We start from the raw sequence: 26,455 nt of genomic DNA on the forward strand, positions 1-26,455 counted from the left end.
TTTTTAGGAGTTCACGAATGAAGATCAGATAAAGAGAGACATCCACAGAACGTTCCCGGCCAACGACTTCTTCAAGGACGACCAGGGACCAGGACAAGAGGCACTTCTGAAAATTGCAAAGGTAATACAATACTACTGATGCAATGGCTGCATTTATCTACAGGAGGTTACCTTAAACCAGGGTGACCAAATCGGTCCCCTTTGGGGGACCAGTCCCCTTTGTACCCCTTTTGGTACCCCGAGCGTTCAGTGGTCCCCTTTTCTATTTTTTTTTTACAGATGCTTCAAAGTTATCTTTTTCAGATCACGCAATGGGAAAATGTCGCTTCAATGACGCAATGAAAAACGACTTCCCGTGGGCACTGAGCGTTCATGGCACTGAGCGTTCATGAATTTTGATCCATTTTTTTTCTACAGTTATAGTGTTTTTCGGTTCCAATTCCTAATTTATTGTGAATATATGAGAGGTCCCCTTTTGTCATCAGCGTATTTGGTCACCCTGCCTTAAACTATAATATTGTCTCACTGAAAAATAATTAAAAACTGTAAACTGGATATTCTCTCAGCTACTTCATTTATTAATCGAAAAGTCAGGCAAGCTTTCATATGGCGCTCTTGGATATTCTGTAAAGCCTTAATCGTCCCTCAAGTTATGTGTTGCTTTGAATAGTGAATTATACGCCTAATTATTATCGTATGCCTTATTTGAGAAGAAAGCGATCTTTGAGAAACTGGTTGCTTAGGCATATGCTCAGTACGACCACGAGATCGGCTACTGTCAAGGCTTCACATACATAGCAGCTGTTCTACTCCTGCACATGCCTGAAGAGCAAGCGTTCTGTGTGTTCGTCCGTCTTATGGGTCTATTCAAGCTACGCGAACTGTACAAACAAGACTTCTACGAACTGAAACTGAAGTGGTACCAGCTGGACAGTCTTGTGAAGGATCACATTCCAACTCTCTATTACCATTTCCAGAGTATAGGACTGAAGTCACACATGTTTTCGTCCCAGTGGTTCCTGACGCTCTACACGGCCAAGTTCCCGCTGTACTTGGTGTACAGAGTCTACGATATCATCTTCAGCGAAGTAAGAACTTCAGTTTGGTAGTTATTTTAGTTCGTGCCCTAGTAGCGTGTTTTTAAAGTTGTTCCCGCTCAGTAAAGATTTTTCAAAAATATAATTCCTTGTAGTAGTTAGAACATAGTTGAAAGATGCCTGAGGGGGGAAGAGCCCTGCATGAGGGCACGAAGTGCCCGAGTGCGGCTCTTTATGCCCGAGGCCATCTTCAACTATGTTCTAACTGTTGAAGAGTACGTTTTTGCTCTTTCTGAGGGAAAGATACCAGAAAATTGTGAAAAAGCCTGGAAAAGTGCGCGAAACTATGCAAATGATTTCTTTTTTCATTCATGCGTTCTAATATTTCATTTTTCAGTTATTCCTTGTCGTGAAAAAACATGTGTGAAAGAGCAAAAACATACTCTTCTGAATAATAGAAAAAATGTTAGAATTACGTTTTTGTACCTCAAACAGTGCAAAGCTCCACTATGCCTTTAGGTATGATTTTTTATCCGTAACTGGCATAAAAACGCAATATTGAAACTAAAGTAACATATGTCTTGTGTATGTCTTAACTAAAGTCTTATGTATTAACGAGTCCATTTTTTTCGTACCATAGTCTCCGATTTCTCGAGCTCTAAAATTTGAGTGCATCTTGGTTTCCATTAGGCAACTTTCATTAGCATGAATTTGTACTCGGTTAAATACTGCGCATTCACATCTATTTGTATGTGTGGATAAGAGCAGAATTTAATCATTTTAGGCATGGAGTGAGGTGGTAGCCTAATCAGCTGATTGTAGGTTCGCATACCATGGTATAAATTTTGCTTTTTCGTTATCGTTATCTTTTCCGGCTAATATCGTTATTCTTAGGTGCCGATTATCGAAGTGAAGACACTTATTTGGATTGTGTTTTTTTTGTTTTTTTTTAGGATGGAGTCCTAAAAGTTGTTCACGCTCAAGTTTTCGCGACTGGACTTTACTGTTAATAATAACAAAATACAATTTGCGCGAAAAAACGTGCTTGACTTGCGCAAAAAAAACTTGTATAGTTTCATAAATAGATTTCAATTTCGAGATTTCGCAGCGGAATGAAAATCCTTTGACCCAGTTTTCTCTAATTGTGTTAGTTTAATGAAGTATTTCGGTCATATTTGTTCTCTTTCGCCAGAGAACGAGTCGATGAAGATTGATTAGGAGTCGATGAACGTAGCTCATACTCTTACATAGGTCGGGATGTTTTTTTTTCAGGAAAAGTCTAAAAATTTGTCCAAGCTCAGATTTCGCGGTTCGACTTTAGGTTTCTTTTTAAGTTCTTTTCCTTTGTTAAAAGAAAGACAAACTTACAATCGAACAGCGAAAGAGTCACGAAAAACGCTATCGACTTCTAAATTCGAAAATGGAATTTATTTACAAGATTTCTCAGCGAAACAAAATTTTACCGATTGATCCAGTTTTTTTCAAATTGGATTAATTTTTATCAAAAAAATGTCATAAGTTGTTCCAAAAAATCAATGAGCTGTAAGGTCATCTATTTTTTCTTAGGAATTCGAAAGTTGAGATTTTTTTGTCAAAAAATTAGTTCAGTATTTTTTTTGTTTACTTGCGTTCATTGACTCTTTTCCAACTTTCTGTTGGCTATGTTTATTTGAGGTAAATGTGGGGAATTTTAATATGGTGCTTCCGCAGCATGTTGAGAAGTCATTTGCCAACAAATACGAGACCTTAGGAATTTTAGATTTTCATAACAAAATCTCCTAAAGAGGCATATTTTTCTTGTGAGCTTATATTTGATTACGGCGTAAAAGTAGGATGTTATTATTCATGAGACATAATGCTGAGCTCTTTTGTTTGGAATTGAAAAGGTAATAGTTTCATCTGGTAAAATTACAGGAAGGACGGGTAACGGCAAAAGAACCTAAGCTGAATATTTTTCAGCCCTGATGCATTTATGTTTGACTGCGTTTTGAATGCTTTTGTTATCATCATAATCTATCTTTTAGCTTTTAGTCATCTGTTCGTTTTTGACTACAGGGATTGTCGTTCCTCCTCAATATTGCGCTGGCGCTTTTGAGAGAGGCAAGTGAAGAGCTGTGTCGGAAATCGTTTGAAGAATGCAATACTTATATCAAGGCCAACATTCCCCGCAAGTACAGAGACGCCGCTTGTGCAGAGGATCTCATCAGAAAGGCTCTGCAAATGAAGGTTAGAAAGAGAAAATAGAGGGAGAACAGTTAGTTAAGATATCTAACATCAATGTGCAGGGTTTTGTAGTATGTTTGGTTATAATTATGGTAGTTAGTCCCTAAATGTGAACTCATCACTGAAAAAGGAACAGAATTATACATAGAATCTTTTTGGAAAAAAGGGTCTTTCAAATTGTCTGTATTTTTTTGAAATTGCCATACCTTTTATGGAGAAAAGTTAACATAACTTTTCTGGCGAAAGAGATATTTAGCTGGAGTTTTTTCAATTGTAAAATTGAAATTGAATATAAAGGTTATAGGAAATGCATTCCTTTTTCAGAAACACAGAATCTCTATTATGCTGAAATTTTCTGAAGAATTTTCAACATCCTTCACCGCTTTATGATTCTGTTGTTAAATTTGGTCCTTAGTCAACTGAGAATATGCTCCACGCAGGGATTGTTTTTCCGTCTTGCGTGAACCATATGCGTCTAAGATTTCGTCAATCCAGCAGAAACGGCCAAAGATCTGTTTGAGCATTTTGAGATATGAAATCTTGGTGCAAGTTTTATTTGCAAATCCATCTTCGATTCATCGTTTTTCTGGTAATCACGTTCCATTGAGTTGCGGTTCCTCGGTACCTTCCACCCAAATTTTTTCCTTCCAAATTGTTCTTGGAACCGTTTTTTAAAGTGTTGATGCAGCGAATGCAATAATTGAAAAAATTTGATTTAACCTTTAAACTTAGGGCTTTCATGAAAAGAGAATAGGCAAGAAATTAGTTTTTATTTTTAATTTGAGAAAATATTGTTTTCATTCATGCTTGAACAAATATTATGGAAACTATTTGTAGCTCTTAAACTTGCAAAAGTTAGAAAAAGTGGGAATTTCATCAAACCAAAAGCGGAATTTTTGTCCTCCCTAAAATTAAGTGGCAAGTTCAAGCCGTAGGGCCGGCATCGACTATGTTCAAATCTGATTGGCTGAAAAGTATTACTTTTAACCAAGTGAACAATCTCCCCTTAAATTGATTGAGGGGGATCAAGGGTTATGAAATGACAAGTTTTTGAGACACATATATATAATGTTAAAAACCTTGTAATTTTTTTTGATATATTTACGCTTGCGATTAGCAAAGGTTATCAAATCGGAATAAAGACTTTTTTCGGGTTAACAACTTGTTTGACAGAATCTTTTGCATCTTGGTTCATAATCAATTCAAATTTTCATGTGTCTCCAGCACTTCTGACCAGATACTTATTTAACCTATTGCTTTTTCGGCTTAGTTGTCACGTCACTTGATAAAATTGATTTTTTATCTGCAATTTTCGATTTAGTTGCTTTTAGTGCACGGAATTACTCCTGCAATTTGTTATTTTACTACTCTTGACTTCTATGTTTTTGTTTCACTTGAACATTTTATTCGACTTAAAAGATTTCGGATTATACTTTATCGGCTTAGGGATTTAACCTGGGGTCATTTCAAGGGAAGCATAAGTTTCATACTTCGTTCCGGATTGAATAATTCTTCATGACAACAATTATATTTTCGGTTCTACGGGAAATTTTCCAAGTTTTTTGAATTTTCATTAATCGCCTTCAATATGTTCTGGACGTGTTTTCCGCAAGTACAACTTGGTTCCCGACAAATTTTTGAAGTTTTTTGCTGTTTTTTTTCCAAAGTTTTTTCAATTTTTGAAGGTTTTCTCAAGGCTTGTCGTTCGAATCTGGCCGGGGCCTGTTTCTGTAATTTTTCGGACTGTTTTTTGTCGGCTTAGTTTCTGTAACTGGATTTTTTTTTGAATGTTCAGCTATTTTTTAGGTTGTAACAACCGTGCTTGAAGTCAAAGCCAGGGATTTCGATTCCAGTCGGGACTTGTTTTTTTAAAAGTGAAAGTTTTAGGCTAATTCAGAATTTGTCTGTCTGCTTTTTTTTGCCGGCTTAGTTCCCGCAAAAACGATTTTTTTTTTTGAAATTTCAGCTTTTTGTAGCATTCGGAAACCAATCTGTGAAGTTTTTATTGGTGCAGGCATATTTTTTCCAAGCATTTTGGGCTTTTTGCGATTTTTAAAAAATTTTATGACAACGTTTTTTGAAGGTTTTGTTTTAATTTTTGATTTTTTTTTCTTCATTTAATTTTAATCACGGTCATTCATTTTTGTATCGCAAATGGTGCGGAGCTTAGCTTCGCCTCTGTGTCTAAATTTGCTGCTTTTCATTAATAACTTGAAACAATAATTTGTATCATTGTTGTTATAGTTCCAGTAGACTTTTGTAGTTCTGCCACACCTGCCAATAGTTCTGACTTCTGATTTTAGATTAACCCCAAAAAGCTGTCACTATATGCTAAAGAATACTACGAGTTAGTCCAGAGAGAAGAAAGACTGAAAGATCCAATGGAAAGACTGAAAGTGAGTCAGCTCAAGTTTCATTTATCTAAAGAAAAAAGATTTTTAATATGTTATGAACCAAAAATTGCAATTAGTTTATTTTAAAAAGTAGTTTCGATTGACTTCAAAGATTTTTCAGGTCGCTGGAGGGTATGACTGAGTCCAAAGCGCTATAATTTTTTTTGTTTACTTTAATGGAAAAGCAATTAATTAATGCCTGAAGACTTCTTAGGAAAACCTACAAAACTTTTTATTGCTATGAAATTAAAGCTAATTTTAAAATTTAAATGCAAACCGGAATGTAACAGTTGCAGGCGATGAATTTAGCTTCACATAATGAAATATTGGTTTTTCCAATTTCTGAAAAATGAATGGTATGTAGCTGGAGCAGCAGGAGAGCCATTCGAAGATAATGTCACTGGAAGCAGAGGCGGTCAATTTGGCCAATGAGTTGGTGAGTGCTAAACTGGACTCCCAGAGGAAGTTGGAGACGGTGGAAGAGAAGGTGTCTCAGATCCAGAACATGTTCGAGAAGACTCATCAGGAGCTGGCTGAGATGCAGGACCAGAAGCAGAATCTAGAAACTGAAGTGCAGGAGGTCGGTTGAGCTTAAGATATAGTCTGTTATGAGCATGAGTCATACAAATTGAGTTTTTTTAACAGAAAAGTGACATCCCCACCACCATTTTTAAAATTTTCTATTTTTTGTTTAATGGCTGAACGCGTCTTGTTACGATGTGAGGTATTAAGAACAAATCGGCTCACAATTGCTAGGTTGTTCACCACGCCGAGGCTTCATTGCATTATGACTTCTTTAAAATAGTTTTTCAAAATTGAAAATCAAAGGTGGTAGAAAAATGCAAAGAGGTGAATTTCGAAAGTTAAAATTTAAAAAAAATTTTTTTTTTGGTTTCCTCGCGTTAATTGACTCTTCTTACTGTCTGCTGGCTTTGTTTATTTAAGCGTAGCAAATGCGGCAAAAAATTCGGCGGAGAAAATTGGAGGTCTTTACAGTTTTCACAAAAAAAGTTTTTTTTTTTAATTTGATGATAATTGCATCGAAGGACACTGATCATTAATGTCTTTACTCTGATATGAGCAGTGAAATTTTAGTTTTATTACCCTTGCGATAAGCAAGGGTATTGCAATCGGGTGCTAGATGTTTTTCTCGTAAATAACTATTTTTTACAGAATTGTCAATTTTGTAGGAATGGTAAATTTCAAAACATGCTCAATTTCTGAAAATTCATATAAAGCCACCTCATCGAAGTAATAAATAGGTGGAGCACGTTTCGGGCATTATTTATTTTTTGAAAGAAATATTTTGAAAAAAATGTCGAATTTTTTCAGATTCGTGGTTTTCGGCCTAGTTTCTGTCGGTTCAATTTCCGTTTTTTTCCTTTTGTTTCGACATAGGTCGGGAAGATTTTTTCCTTTTTTTAGGAAAGGTCTTAATATTTGTTCAGGCCAGAATTTATTTTTTCGCGGTTTGATTTTTTGGTTTCTTTAGCATCTGAAATTCAGTCATTTTTCTTTCATCTAAAGAAAAAAGATTTTTAATATGTTATGAACCAAAAATTGCAATTAGTTTATTTTAAAAAGTAGTTTCGATTGACTTCAAAGATTTTTCAGGTCGCTGGAGGGTATGACTGAGTCCAAAGCGCTATAATTTTTTTTGTTTACTTTAATGGAAAAGCAATTAATTAATGCCTGAAGACTTCTTAGGAAAACCTACAAAACTTTTTATTGCTATGAAATTAAAGCTAATTTTAAAATTTAAATGCAAACCGGAATGTAACAGTTGCAGGCGATGAATTTAGCTTCACATAATGAAATATTGGTTTTTCCAATTTCTGAAAAATGAATGGTATGTAGCTGGAGCAGCAGGAGAGCCATTCGAAGATAATGTCACTGGAAGCAGAGGCGGTCAATTTGGCCAATGAGTTGGTGAGTGCTAAACTGGACTCCCAGAGGAAGTTGGAGACGGTGGAAGAGAAGGTGTCTCAGATCCAGAACATGTTCGAGAAGACTCATCAGGAGCTGGCTGAGATGCAGGACCAGAAGCAGAATCTAGAAACTGAAGTGCAGGAGGTCGGTTGAGCTTAAGATATAGTCTGTTATGAGCATGAGTCATACAAATTGAGTTTTTTTAACAGAAAAGTGACATCCCCACCACCATTTTTAAAATTTTCTATTTTTTGTTTAATGGCTGAACGCGTCTTGTTACGATGTGAGGTATTAAGAACAAATCGGCTCACAATTGCTAGGTTGTTCACCACGCCGAGGCTTCATTGCATTATGACTTCTTTAAAATAGTTTTTCAAAATTGAAAATCAAAGGTGGTAGAAAAATGCAAAGAGGTGAATTTCGAAAGTTAAAATTTAAAAAAAATTTTTTTTTTGGTTTCCTCGCGTTAATTGACTCTTCTTACTGTCTGCTGGCTTTGTTTATTTAAGCGTAGCAAATGCGGCAAAAAATTCGGCGGAGAAAATTGGAGGTCTTTACAGTTTTCACAAAAAAAGTTTTTTTTTTTAATTTGATGATAATTGCATCGAAGGACACTGATCATTAATGTCTTTACTCTGATATGAGCAGTGAAATTTTAGTTTTATTACCCTTGCGATAAGCAAGGGTATTGCAATCGGGTGCTAGATGTTTTTCTCGTAAATAACTATTTTTTACAGAATTGTCAATTTTGTAGGAATGGTAAATTTCAAAACATGCTCAATTTCTGAAAATTCATATAAAGCCACCTCATCGAAGTAATAAATAGGTGGAGCACGTTTCGGGCATTATTTATTTTTTGAAAGAAATATTTTGAAAAAAATGTCGAATTTTTTCAGATTCGTGGTTTTCGGCCTAGTTTCTGTCGGTTCAATTTCCGTTTTTTTCCTTTTGTTTCGACATAGGTCGGGAAGATTTTTTCCTTTTTTTAGGAAAGGTCTTAATATTTGTTCAGGCCAGAATTTATTTTTTCGCGGTTTGATTTTTTGGTTTCTTTAGCATCTGAAATTCAGTTTATTTCCTTTGTTAGAAGGAAGACAAACTCCTCTATCGAACAGAAAAAGTGTGAAGGTCACAAAAGGGGTGATAGACTTCTAGTTTCAAAAGTGGAAATTATTTTCCAGATTTCTCGGTGAAACAAAAATTTAACTTATTGATCCAGTTTTCTCAAAGTGGGTTACTTTTATCAATAAAATGTCAAAGATAAATTGTCTTATATTTTCAAAGAGCTTTAAGGGCATCTATTTTTTTCCATGAAATTCGAAAGTTTTTTATTTGAATTTTGAGATTTTTTTCATAAAACAAGTCAGTATTTTTTTGTTTACTTGCGTTCATTGGCTCCTTTCTGTTGGTTATGTGTTTAATGGCATTTATTTTATCTACTACTAACTTCTATTGTCCTACTTTGTAAAGCATGGATTTAATTTCGTTTCTAAATATGTTTTTCTGTAATTCATATTTCATAATTGATAGTTCTGTAATTTTTCATTTTAATAATTCTGCTGCAAATCATTTTTTTTTTCGATTAAACGGTTTGGGCTGATTTCGTATCGGATAAGTCAACTTGTGTTGTGCACTTTCGAGGGCTTAAAAATTCCTGTCCGACTCAATCAGTTTTTATGAAAATGTGTGAGACTGGTTTTTTATTTTTACTTTTTTGAGAAGCTTTTGATGTTTTTTTTTTCATTTTTTTCGCAAAAGATGGTTTTCGGTAGAAAGCGACTCTTTCTAATATTGAAAAGAGTATCAATTGGAAGATCGTCCACTCATATGTGTTTCTGCATACTCCTCTAGTCTGTTTTTCGCTACTGTTCTGTCTACAGCCTTCGAAATGTCCGCGGGGGAGTATTTGACCGTGGAGGATTTTTGTCTCAAAAACTACTCCCCCAAATCGGAGATTGGGGCTCAATGAATAAAATGGTTGTATTTCAATGAATAAAATAGTTGTATGAAGCTGCCCTGCGCGTAAGCGGTTACGCTAAAACTTTTTACACGGAAATTTATGGCTTTCAGAGTAGTCAGATATTTGACTTTTTGATGTTTTTTTTTAATTCTTTTTGACTTTTCTCGAAAACTACTCTGCCAATTCTTAACTGTTAATTATTCACTCGTTAAGTATTCAACCAAGAAAGCTAGTTTTGGGAGTTTTTTTCTGCTCAAGCGACCAAGACCTTCATTTTGCAGAAAAACGTTATGAATTTCGGAAAATCAAGTTTTCGAATTTGTGACTGATTTTTAGAAAGTTTTGACTTTTCTCAGAAACTAACTTATCAAGCCTGAGATAAAGCTGCAATCCAAAAAACGGGTTGCAATTATTTTCCTACAGAAGCAGCGACTCCTAGTTTTTTGTAAGAAAAATGTTATGTCTTTTGGAATTTTCAGTCTTAATTATTTTAGTAGAGAAAAACTAAGCTTTTGGACAAACTCCAATTTTTGAAATAACGCATTTCATCCCGCACCAGTGTAACAAATTCTAAAAATATCAAACAGCTAGCTTTAGCTGGGCGACTAGTTCTTTTTTTATCGAGACATACGAACATTTTTGTTCGTCCAGTTTTTTCGACTTCTTTTGTTTTAGTTTTGTATTGTATCGCAATTGGTGCGAAGCTCTGCTTCGACTCTGTATTTGAGCCTTTGTTTCTGTCTTCTTTTAAAGTTATGTAATTTCGTTAATTTCTCCAGTTTAGACTGCTGCGCAAACAGTTAGTTACAACAGTTTTGGTGTCTTTTTGGTTATACCACCCTAAATGAGGAAGAATGAAGATGAAATTTTATTTCAGTTGTATCTGCACTTTTCAAAAGTGACAGTTTTCACGGTAGGGCGAAAAAAAACGAGGCAATTTTTTTATTTAATGTATGCTCAACGGGTCCTGTTCTACATGTCTTAAAATGCGTTCTGTATAGTGTAATTCTTATTAAGAGTCGATGAACTTAGAGACTCTTATCTTGGTCGTTTTTTTTCCAGGAAAAGTCTTTTAATTTGTTCATGCTCAAAATTGATGTTTCGCGGTTTGCATTTTGATTTTTAAAGTTCAGTTCATTTCTTCTGTTAAAAGGAATGCAAACTCCACCAACGAACAGTAAAAGGTCATGACTTCTAGTTTCGAGTTTAATATTCAGAATTTCCAGTGAAATAAAAGTTTTATTTATTGATCCAGTTTTCTCAAATTGGGTTAGCGTTATCAAAAAAGGTCAGCGATAAATAGGAATTCTATGATTAGTAAGGGCATCTATTTTTTTCTTTGAAATTTGAAAGTTTTTTTTCTGTTTAATTGCGTTCATTGACTCTTTTCCAACTGTCAGTTCGCTGTTTTTCAACCTACCTTGCGATTAACAATGGTATGGCAGTCAAGGATTTTTTTCCGTAAATAACTTTCTTCATATGAATCAGCTCCTGGATTCATTCATCTTCTGGTCTTCTCTGTTGAAAAACTTCAACCAAAATTATTTGAGCATGTCAACGTTTTTTAAGTATCAGTTGTATTTGGTTTTTTGTATTAGTTGTAATTTTACCAACTGGATTCGTTTAAATTTCGTTTTTTCATTGTCCTGTTTTTCAGCCTAATAGGTTTCGGCCTATATTGTTACGACTTAGTTTTATCATATTGCGCTGTTTGATTTGCATTTTTTTTTGTTTTTTTTTGAGGGGGAGGCTGGATTTAAATGAAATTTAAAATAAAAAACTTCGATTTTTTTTCTTCGTTTTTTCCACGTTATCATCGTTCGAAGTCCTCTTTGCTAATTCTTGAGTATCATATTGTTTTAATCCCATACATGTTTTATCGCTAGTGGTGCGAAGCTCAGCTTCGCCACTGTGTTGAAAAATTCCGAAGTCATAAAAATTTCTGGCTCACTGCCCCTGCAGTGGTCAAAAAAGCTGTGTTCCCTTAATTTTAACCCAAATATATTCAATTAGGAGTTGGGTTTTCTTAAACTTCAAACAGGAATGAAATGCATTTTTAAATTTTGTTTTCAATCGTAGTAATTTTTCTGAAAAATGAATACAGCTCGTTTCGACCCTCAAACAATCTACGAAAACCGTTCTAATCTAACTTCAATTTTCTATGCATTGGAATTTGTAGCAAGTTTAATCATTATTTACTAAGCTAGCCTTCTTTTTTCAGCGAAAGAACTCGTTGAAGAATAAACTGACATCAGTGAGGAATTGCTTTCTGTTCATCAAATTGATTAGCTGCTATGTCCAGTGTCTTATGTTTTTTTGAGGTCATAAATGTCCCAATGTATATAAAATCAATGTATATCTCGAAACCTTGTGCTTGAATAAAGCACCAAAACTACCCTGACATTTTCATTGACTTGTCCTTTTTGCCAAAAGTTGATTGCATGTAAAATGACTAAACTTGAAATCAAAACGACACACGAAAAACTTGAAATTACACTTAAAAAGCTTTTCAAAATTACCATCAAAATCAGTGGTGGATCTAGGATTTTTCGGAGGCGTAATTTTTGATTGACGAAATGATTTTCCTTGCTCGCCTTTAATTTTCTGCTCGCTCCCAAAGTTACCCTATTTCGACCTCAGATTACTTTAAATTACCTTATATTGGGTCGGATGGCCAAAAATTGAGTCGTTTGTAAAATAGTACCAAAGAGGGAAGGGAGCCTTTTGGGTGGCAGAGAATGAAAATAAAACCCTCCTCCCAAATCTGCCCCTGATCAAAAATATCTGCACCAATATTTACCCTCACCTGTTTATCGAGAACAGTGTTTGTCATAAAATTATTCAAACAGGCGTGAGGTGTTTTTTTTGCTTGGGGAAAGGATACCTAGCTGAAACTGTGAACAATTTACATTTTGGTTTCACGCTTTCCGGTAGCAATTAGCAATTTTTGATAATGTTTTCAGCATAGACTTTTCTGCTTCTGTTTTGTTCAGTTTTGTTCTGTGTGATAATAATGTCAATTTTTGTGAAGTTGTTTCACTAAGTTTTCTGAAATTACAATTGGTTGACGTTTCAGTTGAAGAAGATAGTGACTAAGTCGACGAATGAGACGAATCAGCAGAGAGACATTGTGGCCGAGTATCGCAAGTTGTGCTCACGATTAGAACAGGAACGAGACGCACAGACCAAAATAGTGGACACTCTCAAAGTGAGAAACTTGTTTAGTACACATAGTTTACCCTGCAAGCAACCGATCAAATCAACCCAGGCTCAATGTTTCAAACTAAACAACTTCCAAATAACTGCTCACCCTCGAAGAAAAATTTTCAACTTAATTGCATGAAAACTTCAGAAATTCGGCAGATAGTCGGCAGTTCCGTCAGAGAGTAGTATTGTTGTACTCTTTCAGCAGTTTTACGAACATTGTTTGGTCAAAAACCCAGCCATCGTCAGAGTGGCTTTCGTTTTTCTTCCAACGTTAAAATTATTAAGCAACTGCTGAGCATCTTTGATTCTCAATTAGGAAAATTAGGCAGCATGCGTTTAATATTCATATGAATAGCTTTGTGCAGGATTTGTTTTTCAGTTTTTCCCATTAAAAATTGATTGCTATCATTAGCCTTGCGATAAGCAGGGGTATTGCAATCGGGTACTAGACTTTTTCCCCCGGAAACAACTTTGTCCACAGGATCCTCACTTCTAGAGGTTCTTCACTTCTAGAGGATCTTAGCCAATCGACTTAGCCAATTTATTGTGCGTAATTTTTAAGGTCTGTGTATGAACTTCATCTAAATATATGAAGTTTCTTCAGCTGTAATTTTTGTCAAGTTATTTTTTCAAGTAATTTTTTCCAACATAACTTTTTCTAAGTTTTTTCATTCACTATTTTTCAGCGCAATCTTTTTATTGCATCGCAAGTGTTGCGAAGCTCCGCTTTGCCTCTGTGATTCCAAATTGATGTTGGAGCTCGATTAGAGAAAAAGTGGAAGTAAAAATTAACAAGCTGAATATGGAAATTCAAAAGGAACTTTTATTTTTGAAAACAAAGGGCATTTGGTCACACTAGTAATAGTGCGTTCGTATGAGAGCGTTTGCAAAGATAAAAATGAATGGTCGAAAAAAACGGCATGCAAAAAGATCGCTTGCGAAATTGGGTAAAGTGACTTAAAGTTGAAAAAAATTTTAGGATGTGGCAACGCAGTGCTCTAATTGCAAAGAAAAATGCTGCGAACTCTTGTCGTCAGGTGACTCAGAGAACCCTAACAGTGCAAACGGACACAGTAACCAAAATGCAGTCAAATCATCGAGAGACTCTGAATCAGAATCCCTACACATGGAACAAGAGCTCGCTTTGACTAAATTGAGACTAGTGGAAGAGCAAAGTCAAAATCAGCAACTAGAACACGAAGTGGCCGAGTTGAAACAAATGGTAGCAGCTATGAGTCAATCGGCCAATCAGAGCGCTTCTTCAGCTACTCAATGGCTGTTGAAGAGAACACCAAACTTCCTGTCGCGCAACACGACAGGGAATCAGGGATCAATTTCCGGCCATGACCTAACCTAATTTGCTGTGAATTATGCTATCATAATGATGCCAAATTATTTAACTTGTCAGTGTGCTCATCAGCACACAACGTTTGCAAATAGAACCCTCAAATTATTATTCTCCTAAATTCTGTAAATTATCTATTTCATTGCAGCATAGTATTGTATGAGAAGAAGTGAAGAATGTCTATTTTCCAATTGTAATGTACAATGAGTTCCTTTGATTGTGCGAAGGCTAAATGGCGTCATGCTACTCAATTTAGATTTTAGGCCAGTCAGTTTGTATCGCAGAGCGACTCTGTAGGCGTCAGTTTTTGGGGTTGATCTTATGAAACTTATCGAGCAACAATGTTGGGAAATTTTTTTGAGTATCAACTAATCATAAGCCAAGAAGAGGTTATTAATCTAGAAGAAACATTGATCATTTGATTTAATCATTTCGTTTGTTGACCACTTTATGAATTTGGAAGTAGAAGGACGGAACTATGGAGTCGTTCGATGTTTCATTCAAATGATTTTAGGTATCCAAAAAACTTGTAACAAATCTAATGGGTTAAAATTTCAAATCCATTATGAAGGTAAGGTGGTCAAATAGTTTTTTGCTGAGAAATTAGCACGATGAATAAAAAACGATAGCTTGTTTTTCCCTCCTCTTTTCCCCTCCTCTTGCATTCACTTTTGTCCGGGAGGAAAACAAAACTAAAGCAGTATATTTTTCCTGGATTTGAAAATGAATTATGAATTGCGTTTCTCTGCGCTGAACCGAATAAGTGGTTCACTATTTGGCTATGTTTTATAGGAATGGTAATTGCATTAAACAAAAGCTTTTGCCTATATCGCTGTTTTCCCAGGTCGTGTTGGTATGTAGGCAGTATTTCAAGACTAAAGAAAAACAATGGAAAAAAAAACGAAACAATTATGTGTAATTCGGAAAAAAAACGTGTTTTAAATGCCAAAGCGTGTTTTCCTGAAAAAAAAATTAATTTAAAACCCTGTCATTTACATACGGTTCGATTCCAAAAAAAATTCACAGAGCAGATGCAATTGAGCTTGGCACTAAGATTTTTAATGCAGTAAACAAAAAGTTGAAGGGTAGTTTTATCTGTAAATTCTCTATGCCAAAAATGCATTTTCAGAGATTTTCCATTAATAGTTATAGTCGGCGCAATCTGCGCTTCTTGCATAGGAACGAACCCTTTTTCTTGTTTAGAAATGGATTTTCCTTTGAAAAAAATTAAATTGTGTAATTGGAACTTCTTAGCCATCTGCATAATTATAGAATACGCGTGCAGTTCGTGTTCTTTTCAGATTGTACCATCATGCATCTTCTACGGCAGCTTTTGATTTGCACAAACTGTCTTCTGCTTACTCTGACTGCCATTTTTGTCTCAATTGTCGGATTCTTAATATTCTCCAGTCGCGAGGAACTAGATTGGATTGCCTCACCATCCACACAGAACTACCTGGTGTACATTCTAGTAGGGTTCATCTTACTCGTTGTTCTCACTGCCTTTTTCGGTTTCGTCGGATCCCTCAAGTCGAGCAAACAATGCATGTTTCTCTACATTTCGTTCCTGGCTATGGCGATTACGTTCGAACTGGCGACAGGAGCGGTGCTCTTCCGATATTACACGAAAGGCGAGCTCCGAAATGTCGGCGAAGAGCTCATGTTTCAGTCAATGGAGAAGTATACCAAGGACAAGACTGTACGAACTTTGTGGAATGGGTACCAGTCTAAAATGGAATGTTGTGGAGTCACTGGATTCATGAACTGGTGGAAGTATACTGTGAAACCTCCGATGTCATGCTGCAGAAAGCACTCCGAGTTCGGAGAGGTAACTTCAAATTTTGTTATTATTGTATACCTGTTGCTCCAGTCGCGTGCGCTCGATTTTTTTTTTACTTTAGTGAGCTAGAAATAGGATTTGAAAGCGTTTGTTGGTCTTTTTAGGTCGTTTCATTTTTGAGCTATAGTTTTTTTTGCAGGTATATTTGTGGTTGGAACTGAACAGTTTTCATGAAAAATACCAGGCTACGCATTTTTTACACCGTCGAGCTAGCGATTCATAGTGCTATATTGCTTTTTTTCCAACACGATTCGCAATTAAATGTGTTCATGTTGAACTTTGTGGCTCTTTAGCTGACATATGTGGCTCCTTTGCTAACATACAGTGCTGATTTAAATTATCCGGACAAAACAAACAAAACTTGAATTTTCAAACGCGTTTTTCTCAAATTGGGTTAAAATTAGACAAAAACTGAAGAGAACAAAAGTTGCTTAGAATTTCATCAAAATTAATATGGTGCAATTTTTTCTCCGAAATTCTCAACCAAAATTTTACCCCAAAAATGGGTCATTTTGGTTTTTCCAATTAATCAAGAATTACACTGAAACTACTTTGATGAGAAAATTATATCACAAGAAGCCTCCTACATAGCCCTACAAAGTTTAAGAAGAGATAAGCTTAACTTTTTAGAGCTATGTTTCGCTGTTTTTTCGCTTGTGTTTGGTAGTGCCTCTTCCTCTGTGTTAAACTTCTGGTTGATCTTATTAAAATATTTTATTGATTTTGGTAGAGTGGTTTTCTTTTATTTATAGTCTTATAGTTTGCTCACGTCGAATTTATATTTTGGCAGTTTGCGCTTTTTGCCTGTTTTCCAAGATTTATTTTCCATACGCAAACATCTGTGCTACTGAACCAATTTAATTGGTGTAAAAAACGCAGTGATTTCTTCATAAAGGTCATGACAATTTTTGGTAAAATGGCGCGAAAAACCATTAACAACTTCTAGTTTTGAAAGAGGTTTTTAATTTAATGATTGCCAAGCGGAAGACTTAATCATCGATCCAGTTTTCTTAAATTGGGTTAATTTAATTGTGTCGACTCGATATATTTTTTTATTCGAAAGTTGAAACTAGTTAAAACATTTTCAATCCATTTTTTTTCACTGTTGGGCATTTCAATTTTTATAATCCTACACGGACAACAGTGCTAGACAAGTTTGTGCTCAATTCCATTGGCAAGCGATTTAGTAGCATCTGTTTGATATGTTTAAGTAAAACGCCTGGTTTTAATTATCAGATCATTTCTAAACTCTAATGCAGAAATGACACTCAATCTCCAGGTCGGGGTTTGATTCCTGCACAAGTTGAAAGTTTGTTTTCTTATTTTTACTTTTCCCACTTTTTAACCTTATTGAAACTTTGTACACTGTTGTCACAAGTGTCTCCATGTGAGGAACTGGACTTTTTTCCCGTAAAAATGTTTTCTTACAAATCTTACTTGCTTTTGTATTGAAACTTATCAACTTCCAGGTTCGTACCCACTTGGCCTATAGGTTACGTGGGCGTCGTTGCAGCCTAAGGGCTAGGGTTTGAGGCCCGGTTGGGCCTTATTTTTTTTTAGTTTATGAAATAGAATTTTTTTTCGGTAAAAATTGAATTGTCGGACTTTCGTTGGTCTGCTCAAGTTTTGTCACACCAAGTTTTTTCAAGCTTAGTTGCCTCATTACAGATTTTCCTTGTGCTCTAAGCAATTTTCATTTTTGTTGCAATTGTAGTTCATTTTAATATTAGGGCGGGCTTTTAAACAAAACTATTTTTGTCGCCTCAACTGGTGTCTTCTCAAGGATCGTCGGCTTTGTTTTCGCCGCGGTAATTTGCTAATTTTGTTGTCGAATGTTTTGCTAGGGCCCGTTTTTTCAGAATGTAGTTTTAGCGAGACACTAGAATTTTGGTACACCCAGTTTTTCTCAACGTTTTTTTCTACTTTTTTGACTTTTTATGATTGCGTCATCTGAAGGGCATAATACACTTAGTGTTTTTGATATTTTTCGGATGTGTTTTTATAATGTCGCCTAGTATTTAATTTAGATCATGTGTAATTTCTTTAAACCAGTCTCCGTGTTTTCTTTTCTGTTTCCAATTTGCTGCTGGCGATGTTTTGACTCATTAAATGGATTTTTAAGCTTATTGTTTCTGTTGTTTGCGAGAGGTTCTGTAGGGCGGAGGTTTGAAACCCATTTGATCAAATTTAATTAGAAGAATTTTGCTTTTTTTTGCAGCCTCGCCTCTGTGTTGAACCTAAACTGGTTCAAGTTATATTATATTGTAGATATGCGGCGCACAAGGATGGTACATGACTGGATGTCTGGACGCCACTATGGGTGCGATCGATGGCCAGGTGTTGGTTCTGCAGATCTCATATTTCACTCTTCTCGTAACACATGTCGTACAGATGATGATCGCTTGCTGTGTTTTGAAAGCGATCAACCACGACACGGAATATGTGTAGAAGATTACAATTTACATTAGTGCAATATATAAAGACAACCAAAATGCAATATTTGAGTTTTTGTAAAAAAAAATATTAGAAACTCACTCGAGATTTGAAATTTTGTTTATATATATATTGAGTTTATATGGCACTTTATCCTACGAGAATATGAAATCGACCTCTGAGTCATATTTTTTCAGCATCTGTGTATCGAGGAAATATCATCTTAAACACGAGTCGAGCTCATGTTCTCAATGAACTAAGTGTTGAAGCATAAATGTTTGTTAAACTTTATAAAGAGGTATAATAGTTTAGTTCTAAGTTGATAAATATGCTAGCTAGAGTACTGACAATTTCTTCAATCAACTGATAACAATTACTACCAGTGATGATGTAACTTAAACTGTGCCACATAATCTGATATATCGCTGAAACTAGAATCGGGGCATGCTTCGTGTAAATTCAACAATAGTGGACGATGCTGGAAATGGAGTTTCAATTACTAACAATAACATGCAATAAGGCAAAAAATGTCAAAGACTAATAGATGAAGTGGAAAATAAAGTCATTTATAATTATTTTTGTAAAATAGTGTCGTGCGCGTTGAGCTTAATCAAATTTCGTGTTTGCCCTAGTGATTATTAGTGATTCAGCATTAGTAATTCCTTGTAACGAGTAATTCCTTTTTGTCAATTTTTGCCAATCCACTTTTGTGAATGGCTGCAAAAGGTCGGAATGCATTTGGTGGTTCATTCAAACCGGAATCTGTGTCCGCCAAATTCACTTTTAATCGTAAATGTGTAATTAAAGTCTTACATTACAATGCAACCATAGCTATGGTCAATTTTCGAAATCGAGGAGAGTTACTCAACAGGATTGCGTGCAGTTGGTGAAATCAGTTTGGTATCAAGTGCTAAGGACGAATTGAACCATCAAATAATCAGATAGTTTTCTTAAATTTTTTTTTCAGTGAAAGTTCTTAAGGAAAGTTTTTTTTTTATTTTTCGGGCAATTAGTTGTTTTCTTCTGGCTTTTTGAGTTCGCTTTAACTTGCATTTATCTGTTGGCTATGTCTTGAATGCGTATTCCTTTTTAGTTAGTATTGAATATAAAAAATTATTCGTAAATAGTTAGTTTAAATGAATACCATAAATACTTGCTGCAATTTTTTTCTGAATTAGGCTTTTATTTAAACTGGAGCATCAGAGAATAGCAATTGATTCAAGATGAGAACCTTAAAATCTCTCAAAAAATAGTTAGAAATAATTAATTCGTTATGGCGTGGCTCATTAAGCTTACTTGCTATTCCGATTTCAGAAGGGTGTGGTTTCATTCTATCCTGTGTATGTCTGTCTTTTCTATCCTACGTATCTGCCCTTTCTAACACTACAAAACACAACTAATCATCCAAGCATCAATCAATCATGAAGGAACTGGGCCATCTCAAACTCGTTCACTTTTTTGTCTCAGCCACCTTCGGTGCCATCATACCATACCTACCGGTGTTGTTTATCTGCAGTGGGGTCGGTTTTCTCAAAAGTGGTATTCTCCTTTCGCTCCCGCCACTGATTGGGTTAGTGTCGCGACCCCTTTTGATGTCGATGATTGAAAAATTTGCGTTTTTCAAACCAAGTTTGGTCATCGGAATAGCACTGAACACATTCGTACTGCTTTTACTTCAAACCATTCACTCTGATATGCAATGTTTTGAAACTCCTTCGACGACTAAAGTTCAGGGACTAAGTGATAAGTTTTGCTACTTGCAAACTGGGGACGAAAACTTGAGTTGTAATTACAACTTCAGTGTTATTTCGGACAGAAGCCAAGATCCTAATTACAACAATCGAGTTAATTTGAACTGCTGTTTTTACAGCAAGAAAGTTCCAAGTGGTAACCAAAAATTACAAGACCAATGCTTTGCGCCATCAACCAATAATATTAGCGGGTTATTCTATCCAATTGAGAGTCAGCAAATTTCATGCAAAAGATGCAGCGATGTTTTCTCCGATGATCAAATTGTTTTCTCCGATATCCAAAACAAAACTTGCGATCGCCAAACCAAAGCAACCAATCAGAATCACTCAAATCCATTCACGCAGTATGCGGTTATAATGACAGCCTACAGTGTTTATTCATGCATCATATTACCAGTTTTGGACACTTTGTCGATGCAATATTGTAGAAATTTACCTGACTCTGATTTCAATATGCAGAAACTATGGGCAACCGCTGGTTTTGGTGGAGCCGCATTTTTATCCTCAATTCTTCTTTCATTCTCAGAATACGTTAAATCATTATCTATCTTCAATGGGTTTGCGCCATTCATACCATTTTCAGTGTTTTCAATCATCTGCTTAATCTTGACAAGCTACTTCAAGTTTCCACAACCTACACCTACGGCACAACTGAATTTCGGCCTGAACACTCTAATACAAAGTGGAGAGTCTCTGGTCTTCGTAATCGTGATGACGATTCTCGGATGCTTACAAGGCATGCACAGCGTTTTCTTCGTCCTGTACCTACTGCAGCTAGACGCATATTTTATTTATATAGGCATTGCATTTAGCATGTATGCGTTGCTGGATCTAGTTTTATACTTCAGTCGTAGAAAGTTAGTTTCGTTATTGGGACCAAGGGCGGTTATTTACTTCGCGCTCTCAACTTACTTCGTCCGGTTTTATCTATACAGCTGGGCATCGAATGCTCTTATTATTTTGCCAGTCGAATTATTGCACGCTATTTGTTTTTCGGCAATGTGGTACGCGTCAATTGACATGGCGTCCCAAATTGCGCCTATGGGATTGAGCGCCGCGTTTCAATCAATGGTTTCAAACTCCTATTGGCACGTCGGAGTTGGATTAGGAGCTGTGATTGGTGGATTTCTGTACGAGGAATTCGGTTGTACAGTTCTGTGGAGATCAGCAGCTTTTGCAGCGCTGGGAACTGGAATATTATACGTTATTTTTACTCATATATTGCAACCGTTCTTGTCAGGACGAGGATGCTTCCCGGCTTCAGTTGCGGCGGATACTCAAGATTTTTTTGAAGATGACCTCGATGACCTTTTGGACAATGACATTGCACCGTTCCAGAACTTCACTTCAGACGAAGAGTACCTGATATTGGACGCTCCTGGAGACTACTCAATTGTAAACAGCAAAGGGGAGAAGTTTGTCACTCCGGAAAGAGATCCCACGGGTGAAACTATTGCGGCTGCAAACAGAGGTCAGCTGAATCAAACACTGAATGCAGCGGGTCGCCAGAGTCAAGCGCCGCCTGGCAATGGGCTAATCGTTAACAGGGACGATAGATTTACAATTGAAGATATAAATGTCTAAAAATATGAATTTTTAAAATTGTTTTGCAGTATATGCGAATTTTATGTGCTAATTTCCTGTGCAACTAGATTTAATTAAAGGGCAATATTTATGTAGATGTTAAGTTGTTTTATTTGAACCTTCCGTCGATGTTTTGAAGTTAATCAGAACTCAAGTGTTTGGTGTCTTATGCAACGAACTAAGTGGCTGGTTTTCTTGTCTTTGGATAATGAAACAATACGCTTGGATCAAATTGCGATGAAATGAGGAATACCTGAAAACATCTTAACAATTAAGGGAAACTTGCACTACCTCAAGTACACCTTAACGTACCTAAAACACCTTAAAAGTTAAGGTGTATCAGCCTTGAAAAATACCCTAAAACTGTTTTTACAGGTAAATTTACCGTACAAAAGTAGGTAAAATACCTATTTTTACCGTAAGTTTAAGGTGCATTTACCTTATGTTTTTCACTGAAAAATACAAAAGTTAAGGTAAGTTAACTGAAGTGATGCGGTAAAAAACCTTAGAAATGAAGAAAATTAAGGTTAATTAACCTTAGCAATTCAGGTTAATTTACTTTAAATTTTTTATTTTGTGTTCAGTAAGTATAAGTAAATTACTTATTTTTTCTAGGGTAATTTTTTATGGTAAATTTTTTAAGGTTAACTTTTAAGGTAAATTTAGCTATAAAAATGTTTAAAAGTGTTTTTTTTAAGGCTGATACATCTTAATTTTCAAGGTGGTTATTAAGCTGATTGATGAACTGGAAACATCAACTAGTACAAAAACAACAATCAAATATATCTGCTTATAGTTTGAACAATTAACTAAACTGGAAGAATTTATTTTAGCAAAGTTAACTAACTTAAAAAAATTCAACAAACATCAAACCAGCGATAATTACAGATGATCCACCCACAAATCTTTCGAAGCTCAACTGTTATTCTAAATTAACAAATTTATTGCCTATTCAAGTTATGGTTTTGGCTTGACTCTGATTGCAAGTCAGCCCGAAAAGGTTTCAACTCCAAACCAGAGTCAATTCAAAGCCATTAACTTCTGACAGAGACTTGAGAAATTGAGAAAACCGCAAGGCCTTAAACAGAATTGCAATTTGAAATAAGTAAGATTAAATAATTATAGGGGTTAACGATTAAATTTAATCACAAAATTATGAAATATGGATTAGTATGAGCAACGTGCGCATGGTTCCGGTTAAAGAAAGATTTCAAAGTTCCGGTTTAAAACATTAAACACAAAAGTGAAACATAATGGCCATGGTTTCACGTTAGCCCGACAAGGTTGCAATTTCAAACCAGAATCAGTATCTGATGCAATCTAAGAAAGTGAAGGAGTTGAAGCAGGCAAGGAGTTGTGGATTGCATAAAAAATAGTCCCTTAAAACTAAATTTTGTCGAATGTAAACTGCTTGGATTTTAAAACTAAACAAACAGCTTTTTCTTTCATTGAGAAAACGATGACCTGAAAACAGCATTCCAATGAATCTGTTTTAAGGCTAAATAATGCTCAGTTAAAGGTTGTTTCAAAGCAAACATCTAAGCAGAGCAATTTCTAGCAAACATCAAGTAAGTGATAAACAAGATGATCAATCCGAAAAGATTTCGAACCTCAATTGTTCATTTAGTTTTAAAAAGTTAGTAGTTATTTAAATCATGCTTATGCCTTGACCCTGAATGCAAGTAAACACGAAGAGGTTTCAATTTCAAACTGCGTCAATTTTAAAGGTACTAATTTTTGAGAAAACCCTTAGGCCATAAAAAGAATTTCAATATGAAATAAAAAAAGCTTGGTTAATAAATGTCTTTACGGTTAACTTCAATTAAGTTTGAATGTCGATTAGCTAGAACAAAATGTGAATGATTCCATTCAAAGTGCGATTGCAAAGATCTGGTTTAAATTATTTACACAAAAGGGAAAAGAAATGACGACGATTTCATTTAAACCCGACAAGGATTAAACCTCAAACCAAAATCAAACTAAAATTTATGACTTGCAATTTAAGAGAAAGACTGCAAAGCACAAAAACAGTCCTTCTATCTGAAAGATACAATGTGAGAAAGGCACATTTTAGGCTTTAAAATTAACATCTTGACAACACATGTTACAAAGTGAAAATACTCGAAACCAAAGAAAGAAGCTTTTATAATATAATGGGTACAATAACTGTGACATAGATCCTAATAAGCCTGAAATTTGTTTCAGACGTTTTCTCTTTGTGTTTTTCAGGGTATTTTGAATGGAAATAGAATTGATAATTTCTTTTGAATTACTTATCTTTTTTGAATGATGTTTTATGTATTTGAATAAGTAAGCAATACAATTGTATAAAGTCAACAAACATTTAAGTTACGACAAAATCAAGCTGTTCTTAGGGTTTTGTAAAAAAAAGAAATGAAAATAAGCAGCTAGATCATTTTTATGATTTTTGTGTTTACCTTTGTAGGTTTTGCAGTTTTGGAATCATAGCCATAAAATATGAATTTTGCTGATTTTCGACTTTTTTTTTGAAATTATGATGAAAATTCAAAACGTGACTAAAGATTGTTTCTGCGAGTATTACTTTTCCTTCGTAGCGAGTCATTCCATCTTAATTTTACAACAGTTGGCCATTAATTTTGCAAATCTGCCAAAATCTGATGGTTTCATATGGTAATGGTAATGTCCGTCGTCTCTGAAAGTACAAAAGAAAAAGTGTTGTATATATTTCAATCAGAGTCTAAAAATTTCTTTACTTTTCTGTTGATTAGTCTCGCAGCTTCCGAATTATGGTCATTTCTCTTTTCCATATATTTTCAATGCCTTATCCGGTATAAAAAAAATCTTTTTTCCAACTATTTTTACAATATATAATAATCGCACAGTTTCTGGATAAAGAGATTGCAATTATCGAGAGCAATTTGTTTAATTTACTGTTTACGACTGTATTAAGATGTTTAAATAGATCGAATTCTTTCCTAGCATTATAAGCATATTTCATCCAAAAAGTCTATAAATTACAGCCATATTATAAAATATATATTGCAGCATGCTAAAAATTTCTTTCTCTTCCTGCTCTTGGGGAGCTAGTAGTGTAGGTGGGCATTAAGTTTTCGGGCACTCTTAATGGCACTGTAAATGTCAATTAAAATTACAACAGTTGAAGTTATTAACACAACAAGAGCTAATTTGAGCTACTACTAAAGGATTCATAATTTATTAACTGCAAGACGGTTGTTTAGGACAATGTGAAAAAAGCGAGAAAGACGCTAGAAAGCAATGATGCAGCGATAGTGGATGAAAATCCAAAAGTTCTGCATGGCGTTCAATTTGGTTGTTATCTTTTTGGCGCTGATTTAACAAAAACGATCGTGAAACGATCACAATATTCTAGTATGAGTTGAAAAAAATCCAATCAGTTGAGCTTAGAATTCCTTTGATGTTAAAGGGTCAGCATTTTCAAAATATAATATAGGCACATCATGAGCTGAGTATCGTGTACCTTGTACTAAAAGACTTTGAGATTTGAAGACCTCATTGTTTGGAAAGTTTTCAGGTTAAAAACAATGGGCTAAGTCTTCAGACATTGTAACCATCTTTCCATTTGGAAAACGTTCGCTTTTTTCTGAGAAGAAACTCGGGCTAATCAAGAAATTGACTTAACTGATGTCTACCAACTTTACCCCTACATATTTTTTTTCAAATCAATGTTGTTGTTGGTTATAAATTCTGTAAAAATGTTTTGTTTCGTATTTCAGAATACTTCGATATAAAAAGGGTCCTGATGTTTTAAGGCGAGGGTAATGGATCAGTTTGCGCTGATTGGAAACTATGGACTGCGATGGATGCATCTCCCTGAATGCAGCCACTTGTTGGTCTAAACAATAACTTCATTTTTTCTTTGAGTAAAAATTTGCTGTGCTGAAAACAAATTATTAAAACAAAACTTACCAATTAAAACGCATAGAAGTAAAAAAAAAAGCCGGACTCATTAAAAAAGAAGTAAGATCGAAATATTCTAACAAAAACAACCATGTATCATACATTACCGGCATAAAGTTATCAAAGAAAAAGCAGTAAATGGCATAGAGTAAACATTTGGTCATACTTCTGCTCAAAGTTCCCGGCACTTTTATCCTTAACCCTGTCATAGCTAACTTCTGACGGCTTCCTGTCAATATCACTACCGTATCCAAAATGACTAATCCTACAATTTTCATTAGTAATTGTCAAGTAATCAGGATTTAAATTATTCGAGACAACTCTTGAAGTGTGCATAAGACCGCCTTGGAATATGTCATGTTCTAAATAACCTGTGAAATTTTCATATTGGTTAAAGAAATTTTTCTAAAATTCGAAAACAAGCTTGACACCGTTATGCTTCTGCTCGACAGTTTCAAAACAACTATTTCTGGTCGGGCTTCTCAACTCATCAAAACATTCTTCATGTCTATCTTTAGACATGGATTGAGGAATTAAACACTTAGCAACAGCTATCCGCAGAAAAACTTTCCTAAAAACCATTATATGTCAAATTTGTCAGCCAAAAAAGTCATGCCATTGTCAAACAATATTTATTCCTTTATAGTTTCCATTGCTATTTCAAGTTGTTTGAGATCTTCACTTATTGCATTTAAATTTTCCCGAAAACCAAATTCTACTGTCAAGGTAGGCAAAAAACGTAACAATATGCATCATGCGCATGTCAGATGAAATCCATGGGAGAGCTTGCACAATGTCAAATTAAAACAATCTAATTTATGAATTTTGATTC

The 26,455-nt window shown here is 35.1% G+C and overlaps 3 protein-coding genes across 3 annotated transcripts in view; all 3 read left to right on the forward strand.

Moving 5' to 3' along the window:
* LOC134839936 (rab GTPase-activating protein 1-like) overlaps window positions 1-14,363 on the forward strand; it is a 37,400-nt gene extending 23,037 nt beyond the window's left edge. The window contains exons 12-20 of the mRNA XM_063855565.1: window positions 8-121; window positions 744-1,088; window positions 3,093-3,263; window positions 5,564-5,656; window positions 6,018-6,237; window positions 6,844-6,848; window positions 7,511-7,726; window positions 12,619-12,750; window positions 13,729-14,363. Coding sequence (XP_063711635.1) covers window positions 8-121; window positions 744-1,088; window positions 3,093-3,263; window positions 5,564-5,656; window positions 6,018-6,237; window positions 6,844-6,848; window positions 7,511-7,726; window positions 12,619-12,750; window positions 13,729-14,106 — 1,674 coding nt within the window. The 3' untranslated portion in view covers window positions 14,107-14,363. The remainder of the gene's footprint in view (window positions 1-7; window positions 122-743; window positions 1,089-3,092; window positions 3,264-5,563; window positions 5,657-6,017; window positions 6,238-6,843; window positions 6,849-7,510; window positions 7,727-12,618; window positions 12,751-13,728) is intronic.
* Window positions 14,364-15,399: 1,036 nt separating this feature from the next.
* On the forward strand, window positions 15,400-19,322 carry LOC134840406 (leukocyte surface antigen CD53-like). The gene is made up of 2 exons (XM_063856187.1): window positions 15,400-15,922; window positions 18,203-19,322. The coding sequence occupies exons 1-2, from the start codon at window positions 15,407-15,409 to the stop codon at window positions 18,380-18,382; spliced, it is 696 nt and encodes a 231-aa protein (XP_063712257.1). The 5' UTR covers window positions 15,400-15,406; the 3' UTR covers window positions 18,383-19,322.
* Window positions 19,323-19,639: 317 nt separating this feature from the next.
* Window positions 19,640-22,129, forward strand: LOC134840407 (uncharacterized). Its single transcript, XM_063856188.1, has one exon. It carries the CDS (start codon window positions 19,789-19,791, stop codon window positions 21,700-21,702), a length of 1,914 nt encoding a protein of 637 aa, XP_063712258.1. The 5' UTR covers window positions 19,640-19,788; the 3' UTR covers window positions 21,703-22,129.
* The last annotated feature ends 4,326 nt before the right edge of the window (window positions 22,130-26,455 follow it).

Source organism: Symsagittifera roscoffensis, chromosome 2, assembly GCF_963678635.1.
Source record: "Symsagittifera roscoffensis chromosome 2, txSymRosc1.1, whole genome shotgun sequence".
Lineage (NCBI taxonomy): Eukaryota > Metazoa > Xenacoelomorpha > Acoela > Convolutidae > Symsagittifera > Symsagittifera roscoffensis.

Excerpts from the sequence above, each read along its gene's own strand:
- LOC134840407 (XM_063856188.1), top strand. The coding sequence starts at position 19,789 with ATGAAGGAACTGGGCCATCTCAAACTCGTTCACTTTTTTGTCTCAGCC.
- LOC134840406 (XM_063856187.1), top strand. The coding sequence starts at position 15,407 with ATGCATCTTCTACGGCAGCTTTTGATTTGCACAAACTGTCTTCTGCTT. Across the intron at positions 15,923-18,202 it reads AGCACTCCGAGTTCGGAGAG|ATATGCGGCGCACAAGGATG; the intron begins GTAACTTCAAAT and ends ATTATATTGTAG.